Source organism: Bombina bombina, chromosome 12 (genome assembly GCF_027579735.1).
Source record: "Bombina bombina isolate aBomBom1 chromosome 12, aBomBom1.pri, whole genome shotgun sequence".
Taxonomy (NCBI): Eukaryota; Metazoa; Chordata; class Amphibia; order Anura; family Bombinatoridae; genus Bombina; species Bombina bombina.
The window spans coordinates 133,039,353-133,052,755 of NC_069510.1; the positions used below are offsets into that span (position 1 = coordinate 133,039,353).

The 13,403-nt window shown below is 41.1% G+C and overlaps 1 protein-coding gene across 1 annotated transcript in view; it reads left to right on the forward strand.

Annotated features, from left to right (window-relative positions):
• Positions 1–13,403, forward strand: part of MEGF9 (multiple EGF like domains 9) — a 217,202-nt gene that overhangs the window by 81,421 nt on the left and 122,378 nt on the right. The window contains exon 3 of the mRNA XM_053695645.1: positions 5,620–5,702. Coding sequence (XP_053551620.1) covers positions 5,620–5,702 — 83 coding nt within the window. The remainder of the gene's footprint in view (positions 1–5,619; positions 5,703–13,403) is intronic.

The following is a 13,403-nucleotide window of genomic DNA, read 5'->3' on the forward strand; positions in this document are numbered from 1 at the left end:
ACGGATGATACTCTTCAGCCAAAAAGAGAGGTAGCCGTAGCTTTCTGACCCTTAAGTTTTCCAGAGAAAACGACATACAAAGAAGACGACTGACGAAAGTCCTTAGTCGCTTGTAAATAAAATTTCAAAGCACGGACCACGTCCAAATTGTGCAAAAGACATTCCTTTTTGAGAAGGATTAGGACACAGGGAAGGAACAACAATCTCTTGATTAATGTTCCTGCTTGAAACAACCTTATTAAGGAACCCTAGGTTAGTACGTAAAGCTACCTTATCTGAATGAAAAATAAGATAAGGAGAATTGTATTGTAATGCCGAAAGTTCAGACACTCTTCGAGCTGAAGAAATGGCAACAAGAAATAAAACTTTCCAAGATAACAACTTAATATCTAAGGAATGCATAGGCTTAAACGGAACCCCCTGAAGAACTTTGAGAACTAAATTCAGACTCCATGGAGGAGTAAATTGGTTTAAACACAGGCCTGATTCTAACCAAAGCCTGACAAAAGGATTGAACGTCTGGGACATCCGCCAGACGTTGGTTTAACAAAATAGATAAAGCAGAGATCTGACCCTTTAGTGAACTTGCCGATAAACCCTTCTCCATTCCTTCTTGGAGAAAGGACAAAATTCTGGGAATCCTAACTCTACTCCATGAGTAGCCCTTGGATTCACACCAATAAAGATATTTACGCCATATCTTAAGGTAAATCTTTCTAGTCACACACGAGCCTGGATCATGGTCTCTATGACGAATCAGAAACCCCTGCTTTGATAGGATTAAGCGTTCAATCTCCAAGCAGTCCGCTTCAGAGAAACTAGATTTGTGTGAAGGAAGGGCCCTTGAATGAGAAGGTCCTTCCTCAATGGAAGTCTCCAAGGTGGCAGGGATGACATGTCCACCAGATCTGCATACCAAATCCTGCGAGGCCACGCAGGAGCAATGAGGATCACTGATACCCTCTCCTTTTTTGATTCTGGCAATGACTTGAGGAAGAAGCGCAAACAGAGGAAAAAGGTATGCAAGATTGAAGAACCAAGGAACTGCCAGAGCATCTATCAGTTCTGTCTGGGGATCCCTGGACCTTGACCTGTATCTCGGGAGCTTGTCATTCTGACGAGATGCCATGAGATCCAACTCCAGCCGACCCCATTTGAGAATCAGGTTGGAAAACTCTTCCGGATGGAGTTCCCACTCTCCTGGATGAAAAGTCTATCTGCTCAGAAAGTCTGCCTCCCAGTTGTCCACTCCTGGGATATGGATCACTGACAGATGACAAGAATGAGCCTCCGCCCACCGTATTATCTTGGCTACCTCGGTCATCGCTAAGGAACTCCTCGTTCCTCCTTGATGATTGATGTAAGCCACTGTCGTTATGTTGTCCATCTGGAATCTGATAAACTGGGCCGAAGCCAATTGAGGCGAGGCCAGAAGAGCATTGAAGATCGCTCTCAGTTCCAGGATGTTTATAGGAAGAACAGATTCCACCGGAGTCCACACTCCCTGAGCCTTCAGAGGACCCCAGACAGCTCCCCCCCCCCAGAAGGCTGGCATCTGTTGTCACAATCACCCAAGGTGGTCTGCGAAAGCATGTTCCCTGGGATAGATGTTCCAGGGACAACCACCATTGAAATGAATCCCTTGTTTCCTGCTCCAGTGTTATTCGAGGAGACAAGTCTGTATAATCTCCATTCCACAGCCTGTGCATGTTTAACTGCAAAGGTCTGAGGTGAAACCGAGCAAACAGAATGATGTCCATTGCTGCCACCATCAGTCCGATTACTTCCATGCACTGTGCCACTGACGGCCGAGGATTGGACTGAAGGGCTCGACAGGTATCTAGAATCTTTGATTTCCTGACCTCTGTCAGAAAAATCTTCATGGATATAGAATCGATTACAGTTCCCAAGAAAGTCACCCTTGCTTTTGGTATTAAGGAACTCTTTCCCAAATTTACCTTCCACCTGTGAGTCCTCAGGAAGGACAGTACAATGTCGGTATGGGACCTTGCTTGTTGACAAGATGTTGCCTGGATCAGAATATCGTCCAGATAAGGCGCCACCACAATGCCCCATGGTCTTAGAACCGCCAGCAAAAACCCTAGAACCTTTGTGATAATTCTGGGTGCCGTGGCCAGCCCCAAAGGAAGAGCCACAAACTGAAAATGTTTGTCCAGAAAAGCAAACCTTAGGAACTTGTGATGATCTCTGTGGATAGGAACATGAAGATATGTATCCTTCAAGTCCACTGTCGTCATAAATTGACCCTCCTGGATCAATGGAATAGTACGAATAGTTTCCATCTTGAATGATGGAACTCTGAGAAACTTGTTTAGACTCTTGAGATCTAATATAGGTCTGAAGGTTCCCTCTTTTTTGGGAACTACAAACAGATTTGAATAAAACCCCTGCCCCTGTGCCTGTGCTGGAATGGGAACAATTACTCCCAGGGAGGAGAGGTCTCTTACACAATGTAAGAATGCCTTTTTTTTTTTTTTTTTATCTGGTTTGCAGATAATCTTAAAAGAAGAAATCTTCCTCTGGGAGGAAAATTCTTGAATTCCAGTTTGTATCCCTGAGACACTGTCTACCGCCCAGGGATCCTGAACGTCTGGAACCCAAGCCTGAACAAAAAAGAAAGCCTGTCCCCTATCAAATCCGGTTCCGGATTTGGGGCATGCCCTTCATGCTGTTTTGGAATCAACAGCAGGCTTCTTTGATTGTTTACCCTTGTTCCAAGACTGGTGACCCTGGTGAATATAAATCTTTTTAAGTAGACCCTCCAACTTTTTGTCCATGGGATATTAAAAAGCACAACTATCCTCAATGGGAATAGTAGTTCACTTGGCTAGAGTGAAAATAGCTCCTTCCACATTAGGCACAGTCTGCCAAGTTTCCCTGATAGCGTCCGCTATAGGGAAAATCTTCTTGAAAATAGGGGATGGAGAAAAAGGAATACCGGGTCCCTCCCATTACTTAGAGATAATCTCCGAAGTTAGTTTTTGTACTGGAAAAATATCTGAGTAAGAAGGAACTTCAAAATATCTGTCCAATTTACTTGACTTCGCAGGAGCAATGACCACTGTAGAATCAGTCGTCCAAAGTCACCAACACTTCCCTGAGTAACAGGCAGAGGTGTCCTAGCTTAAACCTTAAAGATACAACCTCTGAATCGGTAAAAGGTAATGCACTTTCTGAATCTGAAATTTCTCCTTCTGAGAGAACCTCCAACTCATTTCCCTGAGAGGGTACATCCGAGATTGCCCCCATTGCATCAGACACTTCACTGACTATTGTTGTCCTTCCTCTTACGCTTGCCTTGCAACATAGGAAAAGCAGGCAGCGCATCAGAAATTGTAGAAGACATAACCGCAGCTATGTCCTTTAAAGTAACTCCAGCGGTCACTGGAGTAGTACAGGGCACTGCTTGAGCGGGCGTTAAATCTTGGGACGCTTGGGAAGAAAGCTGCGGCATAAATTCAAAGGGAATATAAGGTTTTATAACGATAACACTAATATAATGTTATATAATTCTGCACTATGTGCAGAATTATATAACATTATTTTTTATGTTTACTGACACTTTAAAGCCCTCTTAATACATGAGGGACAAAAAGGGGATTGGTGGTTCCACATTAGCATCCAAACATATGGAGCAAGTAACATTTTGCACTGCTTCTATGTCCATACTCAAAATACAAAAGAAAAATATTTCTTTTTTTCAAAAACGTTACTGTCTCTTAAGAAAATAAACTAAAAAACCTTATTGTCTCCTTAAGAGGATAAATTGCATATGGCCAAATCAAATAAATAACAAAATATTTGATGATTGAAAAAAGTAAAAAAGAAAACGATACTGTCTCTTTAAACTTTAAAATCGCAACTTTTTTACTGTGAAGCAAAAAAACGTTCCCAATAGATGAGCAAAAACGAGAAAACTGACACCTATACACCTCAGCAACTCCGCTGAGGTGCCTACCTGCCACCAGACTCGCTCCCTGACCGGAACACTTGACTGCTTCTTATTATTGATGAAAAGCACGATCCGGACACACAGGAGCTCACAAACTCTGCAACTGCCTGTCTGATTGCTCAGAAGACATGCGGTACTAGAGCTACAAGAACAACATCCACCTCAGTCGGCTGAAAACTGCGCAGGAAACGCACAGCAGCGCTCGAAAATGTGACCCCGCCCATCGCGGGCGTAACTTCTCCTATACCGGAGTAAAAATACGTAGGAACCGTAACCACTATAAAAAAAAAAACTGAAAAGGAACCAAAATATCCCCTTTTCAGACTGCCCTTAAACAGATAAATGTTGTAAAATACTGTAAGCTTTCTCCCAGCCCCAGTGCCTGTACATGAAGCTGCCCATAATTAGTCTTATTCAAATAAAGTTTAAGTGCCTGCTTTAATCTGAGTCTGCTCCCCAGAATGTATAAAGTTAGCACTTGCCTTAAATGCTGTCCGACAGCAGGACAGCCCTGCAGGTTTAAGAGGTCCTCTCCCTCCCATAGCCCTGTGGAATAAGATAAGCCTGAGTTAAATGTGCTTAGGCTATCTGCATTAGGGCAGCATCAATATATAGGAGGCGCAGTGAGAATTATGTCCCACCAGTTCCTATCGCTCTAAAGCCACCAAGACCTCTACTAAAGAGACTGATATGGTCTATGGCTACACCCTTGGACAAAGCAGCACTCTCTGGCACTACTTTAAAAATAATAAACTCTTGATTGAAGAATCTAATCTAACACCTCACTTTACCTCTTCCTATACTAACGTAGGCAAAGAGAATGACTGGAGTGGGAGGGAAGGGAGGAGCTATATATAGCAGCTCTGCTTTGGTGCTTTTTGCCTCCTCCTGCTGACCAGGAGGTGAAATCCCACAAGTAAGGATGAAATCCGTGGACTCATTGTGTCTTTAAAAATAAATTTATGCTTACCTGATAAATTTGTTTCTTTCTTGACACGGTGAGTCCATGGCCCTCCCTGTTTTCAGACAGTTTATTTTTTCATAAACCTCAGGCACCTTTTATTACTTCCTTTCTCCTTCCCTTTGGTCGAATGACTGGGAGTTGTGGGTAAGGGAGTGGCATTTAACAGCTTTGCTGTGGTGCTCTTTGCCTCCTCCTGCAGGTCAGGAGTGATATTCCCAATAGTAATTATGATGATCTGTGGACTCACCGTGTCAAGAAAGAAACAAATTTATCAGGTAAGCATAAATTTCATTTTTCATACGCGGGGGAGGGGGTTGTCTGCTCTTCCTGCTTTCCAAGCCTATTTCAGTGGGTGTCCCAGCCTTTTTTCTCTTTATATATATATATATATATATTTATTTATACAGATTTTTTTTTACATCAGTATCTGTGCATATTCTTCTTTAAAGTAGTGTCTATTGCATGCGGTTATATGAAAATAAGTGTACACTGTCTAACAGGTGGGTGCACGGAGTATAAAGTCCTTTTAAGAACCATCTTCCCCTTTTTTGAAGTTTCTTCAGATTGTTCTATACTATATGTATTTCATTGTTTTAGATTTTTCTCCCATGTTTACCAGAAATAAAACCACACTAGCTTTGTACTGTTTCCTGAATCTCATAATATGCAATTTGTGTTTCAGCTCTGGGAATTGTTCATGCAAGTATGGCGCAACTGGTCCAAAATGTGATAAGTGCAGAAGTGGTTTCTACACGCTGCCCCAAGGTTTGTGTTTTTATGTAACAATAGTTCCAATAATATGTATTTATTTGATGGTTTAAAACTGTAACAAGGAAAGTCTTGAGTTCAGAAACCCAAATTCTTTTTTTTTTTTTTTTTTTCTCCGAAAAATATGTATGTAGTATGAATAGGCCTCAACATTTCTTTCACATTTGTGGTAACTTTATCCTTGGTAAGGCACTGCTGATTATTACATTACAAGTGTGGACAAAAAAATTGAAATGTGCAATTTGATTAGTGGTGGTTTTGCGGTGTGCGTTTGTAAATAGCTTGGGGACTATAAAGGAACATGAAACACAGTACATACCATTTTAAAAAAGTTTCTAATTTATTTATATTGTCAAATTTGCTTTGTTTCCATTATATTCTGTGTTGAAGAGATACCTAGGTAGGCATCAGGAAGTCGTGCTGCTATCTAGTGCTCTTGCAAATGGATTCTAATCTTGAACTGCTGCCATATAGTGCTCCAGAAATGGACCGACTCTTAAGCATTCACCCCTGCTTTTCAACAAAAGATACCAAGAGAACAAAGACAATTTAATAGAAGTAAATTAGAAAGTTGTTTAAAATCACTTGCTCTATCTGAATCACGAGAAGAAAAATTTGGGTTTTATATCCCAGTAAGTTGTTTTTTTTGTGATAACATTTCCCAATGCATGCTGATTCCCCAGCGAATGCAGTGGAGCAATGTGTATGTGGGAACTAGTCAGGGTTCACAGACTTTTGTAATCACCCTTAAGCACAAGGAAAGAGGAACAGTACTCCCAGACTGGACCGGGAACATATCACATGACCCTGAAATACTGCTCAGCTATGGTGCTATAGCACTCTCCAAAAGCTGCACTATTTCTAGAGTCACATGCAGTCTTGGTCCAGACCAGCCTGGGAGCAAGTCCTTAGGGAAAATTACTAAATAGATAATACAATACACACACATATATATGTGTGTGTGTATGGCTTAACGTCTGAACGTAGCTTCCCTAGCACATGCAGCTATCACACACAACATATTGTATCGTCTCAAACCAGTCTACTGCTAAAATCCTTCTAGTCAACTCTGAAACTCAGAACTGCTCATTTCTTCTAAAGGTGTGGTGAGTCCACAGGTTCATCTTAATTACTGTGGGGAGTATCACTCCTCGCCAGCAGGAGGCGGCAAAGATCACCACAGTAAAACTGTTAAGTATCACCTCCCTACCCATAAACCCCAGTCATTGTCTTTGACTCTCGTACATGAAGGAGGTGAAGTTTAGTGTGTCATATTTTTATGAAGAAGATGGATTACTTCAAGCAAGTTTCAGGGTATAGCTATGCTCCACGTTAGTCTTTGCGGTCAAGCTGTGGTGGCTTTAAAGCAGTGGGGAACTTGCAAAGAGGTGCTTGCTGCGTTTTCCCCACATTTGCTGCCCTAGTTTCAACAATGTTGGTTACTTTGTTATCTACATTTTGGCCAGGTCGCTGTGAGGAAGGAGGTGTCCTCTCATACCTAGGGACTGTCTTCATGTCGGACAGCTGCACAGGTAAGTGCTGGTCTTCCAGATGAGAGAAAGGGCACTTAGAATGTTGTACACCTAACACTGTATAGGGACCCTTTTAGCTCACCCTGGTGTAAGGGCTTCGCTAAGACATGTCTGTAGGCACAATGTTTGAGAGACGTTTAGAGTTTTTTTTGTTTTGTTTTTTTTAACTGAGCGCTCTTTTTAGGTGTGTTGGGTGCTTTTTACTTTTGTTTCGTTTTGCTCATTCATACAATGGTGGCATATGGAACAGCTTGGCCACACCCTCTCCTTTCCTGTTCCGCGGGAGGTTTTTCATGTCACATAATCGGCCCTGCCTCTCTGCACAGTTAACTACGGAGGTGAATCTCTTCGTTGCGGCTGTGTTTCTGTGTGGGAACTTCAATGCTCATAGCGCTATTAGAGTTCAGAGCAAGCGGTGGTGGTAAGGAGGCATCTCAATATACTGAGGTGTGGAGGGATTCTTTAGTCGGAGCGGCAACGCTCACTCGAGCATAGCCTGTCTATTAATCTAAAGTAGCGTTTTTTATTTTCCTTTTTGCCCCCTTTAGTCAGAAATACAGCTTGAAGCAGGGCATTAACTGTTTACCAGCTCTTACCTTTTTGTTACAACTTTTCATAGTCTGGGCATTATTCTGACATATGGTTAAGGCCGTGGGGATAGTGACAAGCATGTCTGACATGGTTCTGGAGCCTGCTCAATTTAACCCTTGTTTGTTGTGTTTAGAGGCACAAATTGCAGCACCCATGCAATTATTTTCTTCCTGTGTTAAACTTACATTACAGGGTAAAGATAAGTTGTTGTTTTTTTTTGTTTTGTTTTTTTTTTGTTGTTAAATTTTTATTTGGAATAAACATGTCTGTAACAAAAGCTTTTACAATTTAGACAATAGAGGCTCCATAGTATTTGCCAAAAAATCCAGAATGTCCATGTTCTTATATTGTCCTTATGGATTAGTGGCAATGATTTTTACAGTATTCAATCCGGACTACCCATAATGAGTAGGTCTTGAAAAAGTCTCTACAATAGTACCATAGATTTACGTTAAATAACAATGAATAATAATATAACATGTAGATGAGTGTCCTGGGGTAAGTAAGTCTTATTTTTGTGACACTCTAAGCTATGGTTGGGCACTTTTTATATAAAGTTCTAAATATATGTGTTTAAACATTTATTTGCCTTGATTCAGGATGTTCAACATTCCTTATTTCAGACAGTCAGTTTCATTATTTGGGATAATGCATTTGAATAATCAATTTTTTCTTACCTTAAAATTTGACTTTTTTCCCTGTGGGCTGTTAGGCTCGCGGGGGCTGAAAATGCTTCATTTTATTGCGTCATTCTTGGCGCGGACTTTTTTGGCGCAAAATATTTTCTTTATTTCCGGCGTCATACTTGTCGCCGGAAGTTGCGTCATTTTTTTGACGTTTTTGTGCCAAAAATGTCGGCGTTACCGGATGTAGCGTCATTTTTGGCGCTTAAAGCATTTAGGCGCCAAATAATGTGGGCGTCTTTTTTGGCGCTAAAAAATATGGGCGTCATTATTGTCTCCACATTATTTAAGTCTCATTGTTTATTTGCTTCTGGTTGCTAGAAGCTTGTTCATTGGCATTTTTTTCCCATTCCTGAAACTGTCTTTTAAGGAATTTGATCAATTTTGCTTTATATGTTGTTTTTTCTATTACATATTGCAAGATGTCTCAGATTGACCCTGAATCAGAAGATACTTCTGGAAAATTGCTGCCTGATGCTGGATCTACCAAAGTTAAGTGTATCTGTTGTAAACTTGTGGTATCTGTTCCTCCGGCTGTTGTTTGTAATGAATGTCATGACAAACTTGTTAATGCAGATAATATTTCCTTTAGTAATGTTACATTACCTGTTGCTGTTCCATCAACATCTAATATTCAGGGTGTTCCTGTTAACATGAGATTTTGTTTCTAAATCTATTAAGAAGGCTATGTCTGTCATTCCTCCTTCTAGTAAACGTAAAAGGTCTTTTAAAAATTCTCATTTTTCAGATGAATTTTTAAATGAACATCATCATTCTGATAATGATTCCTCTGGTTCAGAGGATTCTGTTTCGGAGGTTGATATTGGTAAATCTTCATATTTATTTAAAATGGAATTTATTCGTTCTTTGCTTAAAGAAGTATTAACCCCTTAACGACCGATGACGTATGCCATACGTCCTCAAAAAAAAAAAAGCACTTAACGACCGAGGACGTATGGCATACGTCGTCGGTTTAACAGAGCACTGGAAGCGATCGAAATCGCTTCCAGCTGCTCTAACAGTATTGCAGGCTTGCCTTGAGGTCTAGGCATCCTGCAATACTGTTCCCAAGTGCCGGGACCGGATTGATCACTCCCCCACGAGTGATCACTTCCGGTTTCGCTCCACGTGGAGCCCGGCAGTGTTTCAGAGCATCGGAAGCGATCGGACACGCTTCCGATGCTCTGCTTGTGTGCTAAGTGCCTCGGTGGGTCGAGGCACTTAGATATTTGTAAAATAAAAGTGTAAAAAAAAAAAAAAAAAAAAACGAATAAAATAAAAAAAAGCCCTAAATAGCCCCCGCCCCTCCCCCTTCACTAGGCATCCAAGATGGCGATGCCCAGTGCATCATGGGGCCTCTGGGGGTGTCCCTAGCCTGCATCATCATAGGGGCAAGCTAGGGTCACCCAATCTGAGCCTCCCACCCTAAAAAAAAAAATAATAATAAAATACCCCATTTGTCTGATCATGTCAATATTTGTAAATATTGACTATGATCAGTGTGGTTCTCCCTCCCTCTCCTCACTTGCCATTTTGTTGGAGAGAGAGAGAGACCTGTATTTAGCAGAGAGAGAGATTTATTTCTTTTATTTGTTAAAAAATATAGAACCAAAGGCTCTTTTCAGAGCCATTAACCCCTAGCTTGCCAGTGATCACTATATATCACTGGCAGTAACATAGGTGCACTTTTTTTTGCTGCATTTTGCTGTCTGTGCATTTTTTTAGGGGTTAATTTTGTTGTAATTTTTTAAAAACCCAAAGGCTCTTTTCAGAAACATTTAGTTAATTTAATTTAATTTTCAGAGCCATTAACCCCTAGCTTGCCAGTGATCACTATATATCACTGGCAGTAGCATAGGTGCACTTTTTTTTTGCTGCATTTTGCTGTCTGTGCATTTTTTTAGGGGTTAATTTTGTTGTAATTTTTTAAAAACCCAAAGGCTCTTTTCAGAAACATTTAGTTAATTTAATTTAATTTTCAGAGCCATTAACCCCTAGCTTGCCAGTGATCGCTATAAATCACTGGCAGTTGCATAGCTGTACTTTTTTGCTAGTTAATTTAGTTAATTAATTTAGTTAATTTAATTTAATTTTCAGAGCCATTAACCCCTTGCTTGCCAGTGATCGCTATAAATCACTGGCAGTTGCATAGCTGTACTTTTTTGCTGTCTGTACATTTTTTTTAGGGGTTAATTTTGTTGTTGTAATTTTTTAAAAACCCAAAGGCTCTTTTCAGAAACATTTAGTTAATTTAATTTAATTTTCAGAGCCATTAACCCCTAGCTTGCCAGTGATCGCTATAAATCACTGGCAGTAGCATAGCTGTACTTTTTTGCTAGTTAATTTAGTTAATTAATTTAGTTAATTTAATTTAATTTTCAGAGCCATTAACCCCTAGCTTGCCAGTGATCGCTATAAATCACTGGCAGTTACATAGCTGTACTTTTTTGCTGTCTGTGCATTTTTTTTAGGGGTTAATTTTGTTGTTGTAATTTTTTAAAAACCCAAAGGCTCTTTTCAGAAACATTTAGTTAATTTAATTTAATTTTCAGAGCCATTAACCCCTAGCTTGCCAGTGATCGCTATAAATCACTGGCAGTAGCATAGCTGTACTTTTTTGCTAGTTAATTTAGTTAATTAATTTTTTTTAGTAATTGTTTTCTGTGACAGATACAAAAATGTCACAGAAAAGATATAGTGCTGAGGAGGCGTATGCCATCCTTGAGTCAGATGCCTCTATTTCTGACTCAGACCCCAATTTTGACCCTGCCATGTGCTCAGATACATCACTAGATGCAGTCTCAACTGATAGTGATGTATCTGTGGCTGCTAGCCCCCCTGCCAGAAGGAGGCGTGTTGCTGCCATTGCTGCTGAAGAGTGGGTAACGCCTCATCTCCAGAGGCCAGATATCCCACCCTTCACAGCAAATGCTGGCATAAATATAGATGTGGCAGGTTTTAGCCCCCAGCAGTTTCTGGAAGTGTTTCTGGGCGATGATATATTGGGGAACATTGTCGCCCAAACTAATTTATATGCCCATCAGTTCCGTGCTGCAAAGCCTGGAACATATTTGGCAAAGCAGCAATGGGCCCCCATCAATGTGCCAGAATTCAAAAAATTCTGGGCATTGACTATGCTGATGGGCATCATAAAGAAACCCTCCATTCGCTCCTACTGGAGTACTAGCCCCATCTGCTCTACCCCCATTTTCTCCCAGACTATGTCGAGGAAGAGGTATGAAATGATTCTGCATTTCATGCACTTCAGCGACAACAGCCTGTGCCCCCCTAGGGAGCATCCCCAATTTGACAGGCTGTATAAAATCCGCCCCCTGATAACCCACTTTTCTGCCAGGTTTGCAGAGGCTTATACACCTGGAAGGAATATATGCGTTGATGAATCCCTAATGAAGTATAAGGGAAGGCTGGGATTCAAGCAGTATATTCCTTCCAAACGCTCCAGATATGGGGTAAAGGTGTATAAGCTCTGTGACAGCGAGACTGGGTATACTCGGGCCTTCCGGGTGTATGAGGGAAAGGATAGCCACCTTGACCCTCCAGGTTGCCCAGAACATATGGGAACCACTGGCAAGATTGTCTGGGACCTGATATTACCCCTAATGAACAAAGGGTATCACTTGTACTTAGACAATTTTTATACAAGTGTCCTTTTGTTCAAGCTACTGTATTGCTTTGATACAGTAGCTTGCGGTACAATTAAAAAGAACCGCGCAGGTTTCCCAGGACAGCTTGTACGCACCCGGCTACGAAGGGGGGAGACCTCAGCTCTGCGCCAAGAGGAGCTGTTGGCACTGAAGTACAGAGACAAGAAGGATGTATACCTTCTTACCACCATCCACACAGAGAGGACGGTGGCGGTTTCTGTACGTGGCAGAGCTGAGATCATAAGGAAGCCAGTGTGCATCAAGTCTTATAACCGGCATATGGGTGGGGTTGATCTGGCTGATCAGCTGCTGCAGCCCTACCTAATTATGCGGAAGACAAGGGCCTGGTACAAAAAGGTTGCAATTTACCTAATGCAGATTGCAACCCACAACGCTTTTTTGTTGTTCAAAAAAGCAAACCCCAGAGTTAAAAAGACTTTTTTTACAGTTTCAGCTCCAGATTATTACGGGGATTTTGTACCATGATGCACCTGCTCCCCGGGCGGTGATGGGAGAGAGCAGAGTTGGGGCTTCCCATTTTATTTTTAAAATCCCCCCCCTACTGCCACAAAGCAGAAACCACAAAAAAAATGCAGAGTCTGTACCAAGAGGGGGAAGAGAAGGGACACCATATATCACTGTCCTGGTTGCCCTGGACAGCCTGCACTCTGCGTTGGGGACTGCTTCAAGCGGTACCATACAATGGTCAATTTTTAAAAAAATAAATACATTTGCTGTTACATATATATATATATATATATATATATATATATATATATATATATATATATATATATTTTTTTTTTTTGGTTATGTTTACAGTTAGATGTTTTTTTTGTTTTTTTTACTTTTTACTGTGCCAGATTTTTACATTTCACTACTCTATTTCTTCTGTTATGTGTGATCAGTCCACGGGTCATCATTACTTCTGGGATATAACTCCTCCCCAACAGGAAATGCAAGAGGATTCACCCAGCAGAGCTGCATATAGCTCCTCCCCTCTACGTCAGTCCCAGTCATTCTCTTGCACCCAACGACTAGATAGGATGTGTGAGAGGACTATGGTGATTATACTTAGTTTTTATGACTTCAATCAAAAGTTTGTTATTTTAAAATAGCACCGGAGCGTGTTATTACTTCTCTGGCAGAGTTTGAGGAAGAATCTGACAGAGATTTTTACTATGATTTTAACCGGAGTCGTTAAGATCATATTGCTGTTCTCGACCA